Source organism: Colossoma macropomum, unplaced genomic scaffold (genome assembly GCF_904425465.1).
Source record: "Colossoma macropomum unplaced genomic scaffold, Colossoma_macropomum, whole genome shotgun sequence".
Classification (NCBI taxonomy): Eukaryota; Metazoa; Chordata; class Actinopteri; order Characiformes; family Serrasalmidae; genus Colossoma; species Colossoma macropomum.
This window is the reverse complement of record NW_023494810.1, coordinates 33,186,355-33,206,249: the sequence shown is the minus strand read 5'-3', so window position 1 is coordinate 33,206,249 and position 19,895 is coordinate 33,186,355. Positions and strand designations below refer to the sequence as shown.

At 39.0% G+C, this 19,895-nt stretch overlaps 1 protein-coding gene across 2 annotated transcripts in view; it reads right to left on the bottom strand.

Annotated features, from left to right (window-relative positions):
• Positions 1-229: 229 nt before the first annotated feature.
• LOC118799443 (aminoacylase-1-like) overlaps positions 230-19,895 on the bottom strand; it is a 25,956-nt gene continuing 6,290 nt past the window's right edge. For both annotated transcript variants that reach the window (XM_036559312.1, XM_036559313.1), the window contains exons 5-15: positions 18,906-19,000; positions 18,723-18,799; positions 17,172-17,261; positions 14,184-14,240; positions 13,042-13,115; positions 11,547-11,596; positions 11,326-11,470; positions 5,136-5,204; positions 4,965-5,044; positions 3,243-3,303; positions 230-2,021 (exon numbers count right to left, since the gene is read on the bottom strand). In XM_036559312.1, the coding sequence (XP_036415205.1) occupies positions 1,857-2,021; positions 3,243-3,303; positions 4,965-5,044; positions 5,136-5,204; positions 11,326-11,470; positions 11,547-11,596; positions 13,042-13,115; positions 14,184-14,240; positions 17,172-17,261; positions 18,723-18,799; positions 18,906-19,000 (963 nt within the window). In that variant the 3' untranslated portion in view covers positions 230-1,856. The remainder of the gene's footprint in view (positions 2,022-3,242; positions 3,304-4,964; positions 5,045-5,135; positions 5,205-11,325; positions 11,471-11,546; positions 11,597-13,041; positions 13,116-14,183; positions 14,241-17,171; positions 17,262-18,722; positions 18,800-18,905; positions 19,001-19,895) is intronic.

Here is a 19,895-nt window from a genome sequence, read left to right as displayed (position 1 = left end):
CATACTTAGCATAACCCCGCCCCCAACACTATAACGCTATAAAACTAGAGCCATACTTAGCATAACCCCGCCCCCAACACTATAACGCTATAAAACTAGAGCCATACTTAGCATAACCCCGCCCCCAACACTATAACGCTATAAAACTAGAGCCATATTTAGCATAACCCCGCCCCCAACACTATAACAATATAAAAACTAGAGCCATACTTAGCATAACTCCGCCCCCAATACTATAACGATATAAAAACTAGAGCCACACTTAGCATAACCCCGCCCCTATCAGTAAAACACTATAAAAACTAGATCTCTTTATTCAAGCCTGCTCTGAGTGAGTAGAGGCTAAGGAAAGGCTAGGGAAAGTATAAGGCTTGTGTGGGGGCAAAAATGAATGGAAGTCTATGGGAGGAAAGAGGGATGAAAAACTTCACATAGAGGAGTGCAGGTGAGTGTGGCTGTGGATTAGAGCTTGGGGGCCTGCCCTGAGTGAGTACCTACATTTTGGTGGCTGTTGGGCAGGGAGTCTATGGGCTGCTGGGCAAAAAATGAATGGAGGTCTATGGAAGGAATGAGGGATGAGAAAAAAATGACAAACGGATGAGTGCGGGTCAGAACAAGATTGAATTTATGCTCTGGGGCCTGCCCTGAGGTAGTATACGTGAAAGAAATGTTTTCGGTCAAGCAGAAGTTCAGAAGATGGCCATTCAATTTTTCCCCCATTCATTCCTATGGAAAAAATTCGGCAATTAACTCAGATTGTACGAAAACCGTACATCGGATCAAAAGCTGTATACAAGCACACCATTCCTGACCAGACTGAACATTCCGGAGTTGGAACGGTGTCAATATCTCGAAAACTGTGGTATGAGATAGATCTTTGTGCGCTAACAAAAAATAAGAAAAGAAGGAGAATATAAATCGGACAATAACAGTGTTACTATTATGAATAATAATGCTGATTAAATGTTTAAACAAAAACACTGACATACATAAAACCATTACTTACTGCATCAATGTTACTTATATTTATTCTAATATTACTGCCCAGATAAACAGCTCTGTAAATACAACTTCCTCAGGGTGCCAAAACTTTTGCACAGTACTGTACTGCGGTCAGAAAACAACCTTAAATCTCGAAGGAAAAAAAGACATTAGTCATCTGTAATGGAACTCTGGACCGTTTCTGTTGGTCATCATGAAATTTTAAAACAAATCGTTCAGTAAATGAAATTTTAAAATTCTGCCAAAAAGTAAAAACAACAGAAATGGAGATCCAAGGTTGCTGCATGACAGCGATACACCAACGGCCACCGTCACAGCAGTGCTGCTGGACATTTTAAACAGTGTCCACCCACTGTCCACTCTATTAGACACTCCTACCTTGTCAGTCCACCGTGTAGATGTAAAGTCAGAGACTGTAGCTCATCTGCTGCACAGTTTGTTGTTGGTCATCCTCTAGTCCTTCATCAGTGGTCACAGGACGCTGCCCACAGGACGCTGTTGGCTGGATATTTTTGGTTGGTGGACTATTCTCAGTCCAGCAGTGACACTGAGGTGTTTAAAAACTCCAGCAGCACTGCTGTGTCTGATCCACTCAGACCAGCACAACACACACTAACACACCACCACGTCAGTGTTACTGCAGTGCTGAGAATGATCCACCACCCAAATAGTACCTGCTCTGTGAGGGTCCATGGGGGTCCTGACCATTGAAGAACAGTGCAGAGAAACAGATGGACCCACAGTCTGTAACTGTAGAACTACAGAGTGAAACTATACGGTCAGTGGAGCTGATAAAGTGGACAGTGAGTGTAGAAAGGAGGGGACAGGCAGTGTGTTTACGTGTATGTGTGTGTTTATTCCTCTCCACTCTGTGCTGGTATGGCGGTCAGCGCGGGCAGCAGCCTCTCATACACTGTGATGCCCCTCAGAAACACTTCCTCATTCAGGAACTCGTTGTGGTCGTGGAGGAGGATGGGGGTGCGGTTCATTGGGGAAAATCCAATAGCAGGCAAACCCACCTACACACACACACACACACACACACACACACACACACACACACACACACACACACACACACACAGGGATTAAACTACAGGGCAGCTTATGTGCCATCGTCAATGACCAACTGACCAACTTAAAGGAGCATTTTCCACCATTTTTTTCAAATTTCTGCATAATTTAAGTGGTTAAGATGTAAACAGAGTCGTTCAGAGTGGTTTGGTGTGAAACGCTCAGTTCTAGAGAAACTGACCAAGTCAGAACTGTTCACAGTGGTGGTGATAGGAACCAGACGTCCACCTCTAAAAGCTCCCTCACAGAAAGTTCCTAGATGAAATGGTGATGAATTCACTGCCTGATGACTGAGACACTGATTTATGATCGCTTTGAGAACTTAAAATCCATTCATGGTGGAGGGATACATGCAGGGCGCTGTGAGGCAAAATAGTCCCCAAAGAAAACTTATTATTTCAGATTTTCCACTATTTTCCATCATCAACATTCCATATAAACTCAGAAGACTCGTGTAGGTTCACTGGTGGTTTTGGATAGTAAATAAAATGTCTATATCTGTGGTTGTAGTCATGGCGACCCCTGGTTCCTATCACCACCACTGTAAAGACATCTGAACCATTTCACACCAAACCGCTCTGAACCTCTCTGTTTACATCTCACACACTGAACTATGCAGAATTTTGAAAACATCAGTGGAATTCCCCTTTGAGGAAACCTAAGACAGTTGGTAAGGAGGCCTGAATGAATCATAGAGAAATAAATCAAATAGAAAAATATATATTGTTACTCTTGAGCAAAAACATGTGTATCTCCATTTTTGTCATATTTTACTTTCTTGTAAATTTCTTTGTACATACAAGGTTTTATACGACAATTAATCTTATCCACTAAATGTTGTATCTATTCAAATATAAAGCCAGTAGTAGCTTCTATCTACTGAAGTGTGCACACATTACCATGCAGCACACACACACACACACACACACACACACACACACACACACACACACACACACACCCATTATATTCCCGCATCCCTCAGGAACATAAATATAGAACAACATTTCTAGCTTTGCTCATTTGTCTCAGTCAGTCTCCTCCAATCTGCAGACAGAAATGGAGACGTATGATCTTCCACGCTGAAGCGAGCGCGACGCTAATGAAATGAGCTCGGCTAGTGAAGATGAAGTGCTGTTGAAATGCTAACAGCAGCAGCCACTCACCGCCCTGATGAAGCGACTGTCTGTGGCAGCTGGAAAAATCTCCTTCTCCAGCGTCATGTTCCTGTCAGAGACACATCGCAACGTTTCAGCACCGAAATGTCTGGGAGGTCAGCAGAGGAGTGAGAGTCGCTCTGTTTGAGTGACAGATACTTATAGGCTGAATGTCAAACGGCCCCATATTCACTATATAGTGCACTAGATAAGGCATGAAACACGGCTTCTACACCCAAATAGTGCACATCGCTAATAACAGTATCTGAAAGCCTGGTGTTTTTTCCATATTTGTCCAATTTAGTAGAAAAACATTATTAGGAAAGTAACTGATTATGAATTTAAGTTTTATTGATTTTTATCAAGTGCGACTTTACCTGAGTCTCATTATTTACATCATAAAACTGCAGCACAGATCGGCCAAAATTAAAAAAAGAAATAAATTAGCCAACTCGTCTCCTTGGAATTACAGGTTCTACCTGACATTTTTGTCAGAGTTAACTGAGGTATTCACATATTCTTATATCATATTCTTATTCTGTGACAATTTCTTAACATTATGTCAGGAGTTTTCTGCATTTTTAGATTCTTCATCTAGAAAAAAAGCTTTTTTCTTCAAAGTTAAACTCTAATTTAGTTCTATAAGGTTCTATCTGCGAGCCAATCAGCACTTAGAAGCAGAACCTGATTGGTCCTCTTGTGTATTCTATGTCATGGGACCGCTCTGCTCAGTGAGGGCAGGAAAAGTTTATAAAACTTTATAAAACATGAAAACATGTTATAAATATTAAGCCTAAATGTCAATAAATAGTGAACATATTAACTGATGGCTCTTAATTACAACATAAACATTAATTTCATTCTTTCTTCCATCTTTTCTTTCTCCTCTTTCTCCGAAATAAGACTCATTAGAGTCACATTTCTGATATAAAACTAAACCTCACACTGCCTTTAGACTGACCCGCTACACTGACCTGCTGGGACAGTTTATTACAGTAGCTGTTTGTCTAATATAAAGGAAACTTACCTAAAACTGACGTCTGAACTGGACAAAATATTTAGCACTGATCTTTAAACTTAATCAATGCTTTCTGAATAAGAAACAGATGATTTGTCCTAAAACAAGAAATAAAAGTTCTAAAAAATAAATAAATGATAAAATAAATGTCATAAAAGTCATAGAAAGCATTAAATTGAACTTTCTGATAATGCAGACATTCTGTTACACTAATTTTATGTTTTAAAACAAATTACAAGTATAAACTGTTTGTGGTCCTTGGATATCAGACCAGATAGAACCTTATAATTGCAAGCGGAAAGTGAGTTCTTAGGATTAGAAGGTTCTCTCTGCATTTGATCTGTTCAAAAACACTCATTTAGAAATTTGATAGGATGTTGATTTCGAACATTTAGAATATATTTAGGGTGTCTGTCATTGTCATGTATAAAGAGACGTGTTCCACATATCAGTTTTGATATTTGGAATTACAAATCTTTGAGGCTAATAAAGTAAAACTGCTCAGAACCCAGATAGAACCTCATAATTCCAAGAGGATGAACTGCCAGTGGCATGTTTGGAGCAAAAATCTGGCAATTCCAATTGTGCATATTTGATTTTAGGCAAAAACAATCCCTTAAACAACGAAGAGCTTCGTCATGCCTGGAGTTATCTGGCTTTGCTTCAATGACAGAACACTGCAGTCTCTATTAGAGCGAGTTAAGCTTTCTTACAAGGCTTTGCAGGTAGAACTGAAAGCTTTCCACCAGGGGTCGCTGTCCTCCGTGGACGTGGTGTTCTGGTGCATAAATTTCTGTTAAGAGTCAAAGAAAACAAACAGAATATGTTACTGACCTGAACAGCCTGTAACTGGATCAGATTTTATGGCTGTGGTTTTCACTGACCTGTGCAAACTCGTATGTGATGCCCTCACCAGCCTCAGCGCACCAGGCCTTAATCTGCTCCTCGAACTCCTGCAGGAACACACACACACACACACACACACACACACAGAGAAACACACACACACACACACACACACACAGAGAAACACACACACACACACACCACACACACACACACACACACACACAGAGAAACACACACACACACACACACACACACACAGAAACACACACACACACACACACACACACACACACACACACACACACACAGAAACACACACACACACACACACACACACACAGAGAAACACACACACACACACACACACACACACACAGAGAAACACACACACACACACACACACAGAAACACACACACACACACACACACACACACACACACAGAAACACACACACACACACACACACACACACACACACACAGAAACACACACACACACACACACACACAGAGAAACACACACACACACACACACACAGAGAAACACACACACACACACACACACAGAAACACACACACACACAGAGAAACACACACACACACACACACACACACACACAGAAACACACACACAGAAACACACACACACACACACACACACACACACACAGAGAAACACACACACACACACACACACACACAGAGAGAAACACACACACACACACACACACACAGAGAAACACACACACACACACACACACAGAGAAACACACACACACACACACACACACACACAGAAACACACACAGAGAAAAACACACACACAGAGAAAAACACACACACAGAGAAAAACACACACACACACACACACACAGAGAAACACACACACACACACACACACACAGAGAAACACACACACACACAGAAACACACACACACACACACACACACACACAGAAACACACACACACACACACACACACACACAGAGAAACACACACACACAGAGAAACACACACACACACACACACACACACACAGAAAAACACACACACACACACACACACAGAGAAACACACACACACACACACACACAGAGAAACACACACACACACACACACACACACACACAGAGAAACACACACACACACACACACACACACACACACACACACACACACACAGAGAAACACACACACACACACACACACACAGAGAAACACACACACACACCACGTTCAGAGCCCAGCCAATTATTTTAGAACAGGGAAAACACAAAGTAGTACTGAAGGGTCAAAGCACTGAACAGATCAGGGGGTCCTCTGATTTAACACTGGGGTCAAGAGCAGCTTTTCCAATACACAGAATAAATGAGCTCAATTTACTATTTATACTTTTCTATTTATTTACTATTAATGCAGTGTTCATATGAGGCATGTGTGGTTTAGAATAAAAGATGAATGTGATGTATAAATAATTGCTTGAAAGAGTGTAATGCTGAAACGTAAAACTTAAAGATGAATCAGTAAAGTGGCCTAAAGCGCAAAGATAAATCAGCCTAAAGCACAAAGAAACCGACCTAAAACGCAAAGATAAATCACTAAATCAGCCTAAAACGCAAAGATAAATCACTGAATCTGTCTAAACTACAAAGATAAATCACTAAATCGGCCTAAAACGCAAAGATAAATCACTAAATCGGCCTAAAGCGCAAAGATAAATCACTAAATCGGCCTAAAGCGCAAAGATAAATCGGCCTAAAGCGCAAAGATAAATCACTAAATCGGCCTAAAGCGCAAAGATAAATCGGCCTAAAGCGCAAAGATAAATCACTAAATCGGCCTAAAGCGCAAAGATAAATCACTAAATCGGCCTAAAGCGCAAAATCACTAAATCAGCCTAAAGCGCAAAGATAAATCACTAAATCAGCCTAAACTACAAAGATAAATCACTAAATCGGCCTAAACTACAAAGATAAATCACTAAATCGGCCTAAAGCGCAAAGATAAATCACTAAATCGGCCTAAAGCGCAAAGATAAATCACTAAATCGGCCTAAACTACAAAGATAAATCACTAAATAGGCCTAAAGCGCAAAGATAAATCAATAAATCAGCCTAAACTACAAAGATAAATCACTAAATCGGCCTAAACTACAAAGATAAATCAATAAATCGGCCTAACGCGCAAAGATAAATCACTAAATCGGCCTAAAGCGCAAAGATAAATCACTAAATCAGCCTAAAGTGCAAAATCACTAAATCGGCCTAAAGCGCAAAGATAAAATCACTAAATCAGCCTAAAGCGCAAAGATAAATCACTAAATCGGCCTAAACTACAAAGATAAATCACTAAATCGGCCTAAAGCGCAAAGATAAATCACTAAATCAGCCTAAACTACAAAAATCACTAAATCAGCCTAAAGCGCAAAGATAAATCACTAAATCGGCCTAAAGCGCAAAGATAAATCACTAAATCGGCCTAAACTACAAAGATAAATCACTAAATCGGCCTAAAGCGCAAAGATAAATCACTAAATCAGCCTAAACTACAAAGATAAATCACTAAATCGGCCTAAAGCGCAAAGATAAATCAATAAATCAGCCTAAACTACAAAGATAAATCACTAAATCGGCCTAAAGCGCAAAGATAAATCACTAAATCGGCCTAAAGCGCAAAGATAAATCACTAAATCAGCCTAAAGCGCAAAATCACTAAATCGGCCTAAAGCGCAAAGATAAATCACTAAATCGGCCTAAACTACAAAGATAAATCACTAAATCGGCCTAAAGCGCAAAGATAAATCACTAAATCGCCTAAAGCGCAAAATCACTAAATCAGCCTAAAGCGCAAAGATAAATCACTAAATCGGCCTAAAGCGCAAAGATAAATCACTAAATCAGCCTAAAGCGCAAAGATAAATCACTAAATCGGCCTAAAGCGCAAAGATAAATCACTAAATCGGCCTAAACTACAAAGATAAATCACTAAATCAGCCTAAAGCGCAAAGATAAATCAATAAATCAGCCTAAACTACAAAGATAAATCACTAAATCGGCCTAAAGCGCAAAGATAAATCACTAAATCGGCCTAAACTACAAAGATAAATCACTAAATAGGCCTAAAGCGCAAAGATAAATCAATAAATCAGCCTAAACTACAAAGATAAATCACTAAATCGGCCTAAACTACAAAGATAAATCAATAAATCGGCCTAAAGCGCAAAGATAAATCACTAAATCGGCCTAAAGCGCAAAGATAAATCAATAAATCAGCCTAAACTACAAAGATAAATCACTAAATCGGCCTAAACTACAAAGATAAATCACTAAATCGGCCTAAAGCGCAAAGATAAATCACTAAATCAGCCTAAAGTGCAAAATCACTAAATCGGCCTAAAGCGCAAAGATAAATCACTAAATCAGCCTAAAGCGCAAAGATAAATCACTAAATCGGCCTAAAGATAAATCAATAAATCAGCCTAAACTACAAAGATAAATCACTAAATCGGCCTAAACTACAAAGATAAATCACTAAATCGGCCTAAAGCGCAAAGATAAATCACTAAATCGGCCTAAAGCGCAAAGATAAATCAATAAATCAGCCTAAACTACAAAGATAAATCACTAAATCGGCCTAAAGCGCAAAGATAAATCACTAAATCAGCCTAAACTACAAAAATCAATAAATCAGCCTAAAGCGCAAAGATAAATCACTAAATCGGCCTAAAGCGCAAAGATAAATCACTAAATCGGCCTAAACTACAAAGATAAATCACTAAATCAGCCTAAAGCGCAAAGATAAATCACTAAATCAGCCTAAAGCGCAAAGATAAATCACTAAATCAGCCTAAAGCGCAAAGATAAATCAATAAATCAGCCTAAACTACAAAGATAAATCACTAAATCGGCCTAAAGCGCAAAGATAAATCACTAAATCGGCCTAAAGCGCAAAGATAAATCACTAAATCAGCCTAAAGCGCAAAATCACTAAATCGGCCTAAAGCGCAAAGATAAATCACTAAATCAGCCTAAAGCGCAAAGATAAATCACTAAATCGGCCTAAAGCGCAAAGATAAATCACTAAATCGGCCTAAACTACAAAGATAAATCACTAAATCGGCCTAAAGCGCAAAGATAAATCACTAAATCAGCCTAAAGCGCAAAATCACTAAATCGGCCTAAAGCGCAAAGATAAATCACTAAATCAGCCTAAAGCGCAAAGATAAATCACTAAATCGCCTAAAGATAAATCAATAAATCAGCCTAAACTACAAAGATAAATCACTAAATCGGCCTAAACTACAAAGATAAATCACTAAATCGGCCTAAAGCGCAAAGATAAATCACTAAATCGGCCTAAAGCGCAAAGATAAATCAATAAATCAGCCTAAACTACAAAGATAAATCACTAATCGGCCTAAAGCGCAAAGATAAATCACTAAATCAGCCTAAACTACAAAAATCAATAAATCAGCCTAAAGCGCAAAGATAAATCACTAAATCGGCCTAAAGCGCAAAGATAAATCACTAAATCGGCCTAAACTACAAAGATAAATCACTAAATCGGCCTAAAGCGCAAAGATAAATCACTAATCAGCCTAAAGCGCAAAGATAAATCACTAAATCAGCCTAAAGCGCAAAGATAAATCACTAAATCGGCCTAAACTACAAAGATAAATCACTAAATCGGCATAAAGCGCAAAGATAAATCAATAAATCAGCCTAAACTACAAAGATAAATCACTAAATCGGCCTAAAGCGCAAAGATAAATCACTAAATCGGCCTAAAGCGCAAAGATAAATCACTAAATCAGCCTAAAGCGCAAAATCACTAAATCGGCCTAAAGCGCAAAGATAAATCACTAAATCAGCCTAAAGCGCAAAGATAAATCACTAAATCGGCCTAAAGCGCAAAGATAAATCACTAAATCGGCCTAAACTACAAAGATAAATCACTAAATCGGCCTAAAGCGCAAAGATAAATCACTAAATCAGCCTAAAGCGCAAAATCACTAAATCGGCCTAAAGCGCAAAGATAAATCACTAAATCAGCCTAAAGCGCAAAGATAAATCACTAAATCGGCCTAAAGCGCAAAGATAAATCACTAATCGGCCTAAACTACAAAGATAAATCAATAAATCGGCCTAAAGCGCAAAGATAAATCAATAAATCAGCCTAAACTACAAAGATAAATCACTAAATCGGCCTAAAGCGCAAAGATAAATCACTAAATCGGCCTAAACTACAAAGATAAATCACTAAATCGGCCTAAAGCGCAAAGATAAATCACTAAATCGGCCTAAAGCGCAAAGATAAATCAATAAATCAGCCTAAACTACAAAGATAAATCACTAAATCGGCCTAAAGCGCAAAGATAAATCACTAAATCAGCCTAAAGCGCAAAATCACTAAATCAGCCTAAAGCGCAAAGATAAATCACTAAATCGGCCTAAAGCGCAAAGATAAATCACTAAATCGGCCTAAACTACAAAGATAAATCACTAAATCGGCCTAAAGCGCAAAGATAAATCAATAAATCAGCGTAAACTACAAAGATAAATCACTAAATCGGCCTAAAGCGCAAAGATAAATCACTAAATCGGCCTAAACTACAAAGATAAATCACTAAATCGGCCTAAAGCGCAAAGATAAATCACTAAATCGGCCTAAAGCGCAAAGATAAATCACTAAATCGGCCTAAAGCGCAAAATCACTAAATCAGCCTAAAGCGCAAAGATAAATCACTAAATCGGCCTAAAGCGCAAAGATAAATCACTAAATCGGCCTAAAGCGCAAAGATAAATCACTAAATCGGCCTAAAGCGCAAAGATAAATCACTAAGTCTGCGTAAACGCAAAGATAAATCACTAAATCGGCCTAAAGCGCAAAATCACTAAATCAGCCTAAAGCGCAAAGATAAATCACTAAATCGGCCTAAAGCGCAAAGATAAATCACTAAATCGGCCTAAAGCGCAAAGATAAATCACTAAGTCTGCGTAAACGCAAAGATAAATCACTGAATCAGCTCATGGATCTTATTTTAGCTGTTCACAATAAACAAACAAACCTTCCCATACCTCCAAACCTTAAACCTTCCATACTCTGATTTTTTATTATTGCCGATGTAAAATATTCTCTTTTGGGGTATTTGAATATCACCTGTCTAAAGGATGTGGATGTTTGGTGTGAAGATCTAATGAAAAGGCCACACAGTCGCGCTCACCTGCAGATTGACAGTGGGCGGAATCCTCATATCAAAGCTCACGTCCATCTCTGCAGGGATCACGTTATAAGCCACGCCTCCATTCACCATCGTCATGTTAACAGTGGTGACATCACCCAGCGTGAAACACTCGGACGTGTCCAACCTGAAAAAGAACACATCGGTATAAAAACAAACAAACAAACAAAACACAGATGGTAAAACGTCTTCAGCGCTCTCACCGCTGCTTCTCTCTCTCTCTGAAGTCCAGGAACGAGTTAATGATCCTGCGCTGCAAAACACAACAGGAGAAAATCCGTCACTTCAAACCAAGACTTCAGAACTTTCAAATAATAATAAAAGTCTAAAAAACAATTAAGCAAAATTTTAAGTTATGCTCTTTGACAAACTAACTGCTGTACTGTAATGTCTCCTCTAGGGGGCAGTGCAGAGGCAGTGACTTACCTTTTGGTACAGAACAGAATAGAAATGTAGAAACATAAACTGGGTGATTAGCGTAAATTGTGGAATTTATCAAAATGTTATTAGCCTAAATGGAAAAGGCTGCTGCCACAGGTGGAGTCAGGCATGTTCAATGAAGAACGCGATGCATGTCCAGCTGTTAGAGTTAAACATTATTAATCACAGAGATATTACTAATCATGTTAATGTTAACAGTAGGGCTGTTAAAGATCATGTTAATAAAGCATTAATGTAGTAAATTATTAATAACTGTGGACTGTATATATGACCTATATGATATATACACTCAGTGAGTGCATATTTGATATATATATATGATTTATACACTCACTGACTGTATATTTGATATGTCTCTCCATTTTTGTCATTTTTCAGATTTTGACATAATTTGAAAATACCTACTGTCCTTTATATTATGTGTAAATTTCAAGATGAATGGACCAAAAGAATTGACCCAGAATTACTTGGAAAAATGTCTGGTTCCATTGACTTACATCAAAAATAAAAAAAGTTTTTCCCGTCTCCTGTAAAGTTATAATTTTGTAGATACGAGGTTTGGTCCAATACTATATATTTGATCTATATACTCATTTACGGTATATTTGATATATATGATACATACACTCATTTACTATATCTTTGATATATACAGTATATACACTCATTTACTATATATTTGATATGATATATACACTAATTTACTGCATATGATATATATGATAAATGCACTCATTTACTGCATACATGAAATATGATATACACTCATCGACTATAGAGAATATACACTCATTTACTGCATATATATGATATATACACTCTTTGGTTGGAACATGCAGACACTGTTGCTCTCACTGGCGATGAAAATTGGGAACTGAGTTCACTCTGTGGACATCACAAGATTTTCATGTTCAGGTTCTGTGTTCACACAATGAAAGTAGCGTTACTGAATTACTGAGAGTAATAAATATATTCTGATGAAGCTTATTTAGTTCACTCATAAACTTATAAAAATGTACTGTTTTTAAATTTTAAGGCTCAAATTTGAGCAAATAAGAAAAATATGATTAATCACGATTAACTGCAAAATAATGTGATTAATTGCAAGGAATTATTTTCATTGTTTAAGAGCCCAGAGAAATACTGAGTTTATGTATCTTTTTTTAATTTTTGTTTCTCTAATATTTTTCCAACAAATTTTGGAATTCAAATTCAAATAACAGACAGACCCTCAGATGCAGGTAAACAGTTACTCACCAGTTTTTCAGCAGCTGTGTTCTCCACAAACCTGGAGCCGTGCCCTGGACTGCCTGGACACCGGACAGTGATCCCTACAGGACACACGATCACAGTCTCAGCACATTTCAGTTACGCTGCTGCGCCAAACAGAGCGAAGGTCGTTACACACCGACACCATGAGAACAAACAACCAAACTGTGGAACATTCTGACACGATTTCTGAACTGCAGCTGTGAACAAACCAGGCACGGTTCAATATACAGGGTGATTCAAAAAGACTCATCAGATTTCAAAATGATTTATTTGTAAATCATTACAGATCAATGCAGTGAACTGTAAATGGTTTAAATGAGCATAAAGTTTATTATGTAATTGTACAAGGTCTCAGTATGAACCTCCTCCAGCTGTACAGACAACATCAACGCCATAGTCAGATTCATCCCATACTGGATTGAGCATGTCGGGTGTCGCTGCACTCGCGGCTCTTTCAGTGCGATTTCGGAGATCATCCAGTGTTGTGGAACCAACAACAAACGCTCTGAGCTGTTGGAGCTTCACTGCCCACGAAAATCACACTGCACAGTTATGACTGATTCACTCTTATTGAAGTGGAGAACGCAGAACGCTTTCTGCTCAGGGGTCTCATCGTCTCTCAGACTGAAGGGAGCCGTCTTCCACTGACAGTCAGAAACTCTATGACCCCCTCTTTCAATTGGATTGTGATTGGTTCCTAGGCGCCTCACGGTTGTAAAAATATGGCTCTTTGAAATCAGATTCATCTTTTTGAATCACCCTGTAGAACCATGAACACTCAAAGAACCCTTTGCATGATTAAAGGGTTCTTTCCAACATGAAAAGGTTCTTAAAAATGTGCTGCATAAAAAACCTTTTCGGGTTCTACATAAAACTCTTTTTGAAACACCCAGTATTATGCAACAAATATAAAAGAGTAGAGAGCTTCTTTCAGCTTTTCTCCACCATAAATAAACAAACAATCTACACTGAAAATTCTCTCCCCTGATAATCATCCATTTTCGTTAGCACTGCGGTCACCGTGCCAATGTTTGCACCACCGTCAGCTGCGAACTGCTACAAGGGGCGGAACCACAACACAAACATGTTAACAGCATCTGATTAATAGAGGAGGAGTGTGCACTTACACCAGGGGTTTCTCTCTCCATAAAACACAGTGAACGCTTCAGTGGGGTTCGCCAGACCTGCCGGACAAACACACGGACATGAAACGCACATCTTACACTCACAAAGTGCAACACAGGCCGAACTCAGGCCACAGTTAGATTCCTGTGTTAGAGAGCCGTCATTTGACTCAACTTAAGGCAGTTCAGATGAAGCTCAGGGCTGTTCTGAACACTTTACGCTGAGCTGTATGTTTATTAAGTTAAACTGTCATCTATTTTAGTTATAATCACCCTGCTGAATCTTTCCTCTGACGAAATAGTGAATTACAGGGAGATTCACTTGAAAGAGGCCCCGAATATTCTGTAATAACTCTCTCTAGGACGAAGCAATCTATATGAAACCATGTGCAATGAGCTCCTCAGTATATGGAGCTTCCAACAAGCCGGGATGCCCCTGTGTCAGAGTGATGAGGTAGCCGTTGGACAGCCGTCACCACGTTTAACCTCAATTTGCAACTGCCGGGTGCATAATCCCGTAGCCCTTCATGTGTCTGGCAGAAAACGGAGCTCACTTCCAGCATCTTATGTAGTGAAATCGATTACACATACATCAAGGTATATAGCGTTTTTTATTGCTTCATCCTAATGGGAGTTACAACAGAATATTCGGGGCCTCTTTCGAGTGAATCTCCCTGTATTTTATTTGACAAAACTGTGTGCATTCATTTAAATTTAACGGAACAATTTTAACCCAACATTCTTGACCTCATATTGCTTGAAAATCTTCATTGCAGCCCACTAACACTATTGAGCCAGGTAGCTAACAAGTGAACAGTTCCCTTCAATAACAAAGTTACTTGAGTGGCTGTTACAAATATACATCACCGCTAGCTTGGTGCTAATATAACATACATATGTACAATATAATAATATATTATATAATGTAATGAAAACTGCATAGAAATTTTGGTAGGCCAGCCACTCCTGGGAAGGTTCACCACTGTTTTAAGCTTTCTCCATTTGTGGATAACGGATCTCACTGTGGTTCTCTGGAGTCCCAGAGCCTCAGCTATGGCTTTATAACCCTTTCCAGGCTGGCAGATTTCACTGTCTTTGTTCCGCATCTGTATTTGAATCTCTTTAGAACGTGGCAGCATGTATTGCTTTTTGAGACCTTCTAGCTGCTTCACAGTGCCAGACAGGCTCTATTTAAGTGATGTTAACAGTGTGGCTGTGATCATACCTGAGTGTGGATAGTGAAATAATAGTCAATTCAGTTTGATTAACTAGTTGATTTAGTAGCTAAGGGGGCAGGTAGGGCTGAACATCCATTTTTCCTTCAGTAAATGAAATCATCATTGAAAAATCTACATAGGTTCTCATTGTCTAATATCAAAAGGAGTCTGATGATCTGAAACATTCAGTTGTGAAAAATATGCAAAAACTGGAGAAATTGGGAAGGGGGCACATACTTGTTCACAGCACTGAATGTCTTATTAGATTATTTGAATAAAGCAGAAATGAAAAAAAAGTGACGTAATTTAGAACTGCTTCACTGGTCTAGTAGTTTAGCAGTAGTTTAATAGAACTTACTAGGGTTTTAAGGTTTAACTAAGGTGAAACAGGTGGGTTCAGGTTTCAGTCTGACTTTAATCTGTGGTCTGAAACCTGCTCTGTGAACTGTAAGTGAACTGGAGTTAGTGGTGCAGCATTTCTGAATAATTTAGATCAGAGAGCTGTTGCTGTGGATTGTGCTGTTGAATATTTCACTAGGTCTGAGCGTAATACGCTGCAGACTGCAACTGTTCTTTGGTGTAGCTTAATAACGAACACATGGACAATCAGTCACTTCTGAAAGTGTCAGTCTGGGGTGTCAAACTCCAGAACTGACTGATTTGATATTCACGCTGATTGGGTTTTGTAAGCAGAAGTGAAGACATTTTATCATGGTTTGAATATGAAAAAATGATTGCGCATCCTAACAAAAACTAACCAGAGAGATCAGATCACTCCCGTTTTAGAAGAGCCGCACTGGCTGTCTGTACCGTTCAGGACAGACTGTAAAGCTCTGCTGCTGGTTTTTAAAGCTCTAAATGACCTTAAAGCTCCTGAATGTCTGTTTATGATCTCAGATCTGCAGATTCTGACCTTCTCAACACCTTCAGTAAAACACAGAAAACGTGGAGAGACTCTTTCAGTTATTCTGCCTCTAAACTGTGGAGCTCAGTTCAGCTCTTATAGATAGTCGAGCTCAGAGCTCACTTTTAATAAACATCTGAAAACGTCTCTCTTTAACTCAGAGCTTCATTAAAACTCTACGACTCTTTGGTGTTTATCACTTTAATCTGATCTGTCATTTTCTTATATGATGCTAAATTAATACTTAGAATTTCTTATATTACTGTTAAGCTTTATCATCTGTCTGCAAAGCACTTTGAGCTGCCACCGGCATTAAAAGTGCCACATAAATAAATATTATTATTATTATTATTACTACTACTACTACTACTACTACTACTATTGCATGAGCAGTCTCGATTTGCAGCTTTTTACTTTTTTCTCATTATTTTTTAAACCGAAAGAAACAGAAAAAGTCAGCGAAGACTTAAACCTGTTGATACAGAAGGTAATTTGGATGTTAATGTAATTCATTGTGAAATTAACTGTACAATTAATTATATAATTATGCAATTATATATAAACAATTGTAAAATATATAGCAAAAATGGCAATAACTAGACTTCTAACGGTTAAACAAGAGCACATAGGCTAACAGGAATGCTAACTAATCAATATATAGCGATCCAAAGGTTACTGTTAATTATCCAATCACATTTAAATAATTATTTAATGTAATCCAGTGTGAACCAGAATGTCCATAATAAACACTCTGGACTGTTAAGGGTTAAACTTGAACAGAGGAGCTGAATCTGGTGTGTTTGTGCAGAGAAGTTGCTATAATGTGCACACCGACCTGTTAAAGAGCAGCTCGACGGGTCATTTATTTACCTTCGTCCAGGGCGAAGCCGACGTTAAGCTTCTTAAACTCTGGGTGATTTATAAACGACTCCATTCCTTTATGACCCCCGACCTCTTCATCTGGAAGGAGAATGGACTGATGTTTACACACATCCCTGACAGATTTCACTCGGCCCGACTCGGCCCGAGATGGCATTGAGCTTTAACCCTCTAGGTTCTGAGCTCATTCTCTCGATTTGTTCATCTCTTCTTAAACTCTCCTTTAAAGGCTCTTCATACAACATGATCCTCATATGTTTCATATCAAAATGCTCCGTTATCTTCATCACTACTTTCCAAGAATAACTGAAAAGACCGAATAATTTATACCCAACAATGACGTTTTTAATGACGCTATTTTTCTAGTTCCCGGCCGTAGATGGGAACCAGAGAGGGACTTTTACTCCCCATTTTATCAGCTCCACTTACTATATATGAGCACTTTGTAGTTCTACAGTTACAGACTGTAGTCCATCTGTTTCTCTGATACTTTGTTAGCCCCCTTTTACCCTGTTCTTCAGTGGTCAGGACCCCCATGGACCCTCACAGAGCAGGTCCTATTTGGGTGGTGGATCATTCTCAGCACTGCAGTAACACTGACGTGGTGGTGGTGTGTTAGTGTTGTGCTGGTCTGAGTGGATCAGACACAGCAGTGCTGCTGGAGTTTTTAAACATTGTGTCCACTCACTGTCCACTCTTACCTTGTTGGTCCACCTTGTAGATGTAAAGTCAGAGACAGCAGCTCATGTGTGTCAGCATAATTTGTGTTGGTCATCCTCTAGACCTTCATCAGTGGTCACAGGACGCTGCCCACAGGACGCTGTTGGTTGGATATTTTTGGTTGGTGGACTATTCTCAGTCCAGCAGTGACACTGAGGTGTTTAAAAACTCCAGCAGCACTGCTGTGTCTGATCCACTCAGACCAGCACAACACACACTAACACACCACCACCACATCAGTGTTACTGCAGTGCTGAGAATGATCCACCACCCAAATAGTACCTGCTCTGTGAGGGTCCATGGGGGTCCTGACCACTGAAGAACAGGGTAAAAGGGGGCTAACAAAGTATCAGAGAAACAGATGGACTACAGTCTGTAACTGTAGAACTACAAAGTGCACCTATATAGTAAGCGGAGCTACAGATTACACAAAACTACAGATTCAACAAAGATGACGAGACGTACTGGGTTTACCTGCAGTCTTACATCTTCTGTGTTTAACTCTAACTCTTAAAAATAAACACTGTTTTTGTTACTGTGCCTGACTGCAAAATGTAAATAAGCTCTTTTCTGATTGGCTGGTTCTCATTCAAAAAAGCAGTGATGTTTATGGGCTCTTTAATGGTGGTCACAAGACTTGGTCACGTAAAGGCTTTATCTTACTGATCGTATAGTTATGAGAGTGATTGATGTTCGCTTGTGCCCATAATCAACATCAAATAATTGATATTAGCTATGCTGGACATTTTAACAGAATGGTTATATCAATGTTATGTATCTGGTTAAAGTAAAGTGTCATGCAGTTTTGAAACGCCATCCTACCTGGAACGAAAGTTAAGTGGATGGTGCGAGGAAACCTCTTCCCTGCAGCCTTCAGACGACGAACGGCCTCAATATACCTGCAGAGATCAAACAAATTAAGAAAGTGTAACTGTGTATTATATATGAATAAAGATAATCCTGAGAAAAATATAAACATTTAGTTACATACAGAGCTGAACTCACTGTATAGTGACGCATTTCATGTCCTGAGTTCCTCTCCCGTAGATGTTTCCCTCAGCGTCCTTCACAGCAGCGAACGCATCGTACTTCCAGTGCTCCTGCAGAGGAACGTCACAGAGTTACAGAGACGGCTAGTAAAGTCACTGCAGGGTTAAAGGAACAGTTTAGGAAGTTTCACAAGCACTTATTTTCCTCAGTGTTTACATTTCTATACATTTCCCTACAGCAAACTAAGATATGGCTTCTTGTTGTTTAGGTCATAAATCCTCACAGATTTTCAGGGTGTTTTGTATCAGTTGTTGTGTTTACATGCACTCAATAATCCGATCATAATCGGATTTCTGCAATTACCTGATTATTCAAATGGTCATGTAAACACCATACTCCGATCTAGAAATCTGATTCAGAAATCTGATAAAGAGGCTGGATTTTAGCTCAGTAATCAGATATCTCAGTGCATGTGAACTCTTACTCTGATTTCTTTCGAATTTGTCAGTCTGAGCATGTGCGAAACAGACGGCGGTACCGGAAATAAGCGAGCAGCGTCGCCACGAGACGCAGCAAAACTTTTTGGAGCGACGATGAAACCAAATACATTGACGAAAAAAAGGATTTAAATATTCTTCATCTTCTAAATGATTTTACGTTACGTTTACGTCACGTCTTATTCTGTGAGTTTACTGGCTGGCTGTAAAGCAGAAATCTGATTACTGTCTGACTCACGTAGACCTGGAGTTTCCCATTATCTGATTACTCAAGTGCATGAAAACGTGTTGATCGGATTACTGACAAAATCGGATTTTCTGTAGTTATCAGATTATTAAGTGCATGTTAACACATTCGTTGTTGGCATCTTTCTCTGGAGTGTCTGCTAAATGAATAAATGCAAATGTAAACCTCGGTTTTATTCCTCACCTCAAAACTGCTTTTTCTTTATTAATGTGATTATTAATGAGTCAGTCACACGAAGTCCACTTCAAATTTGATCTGCAT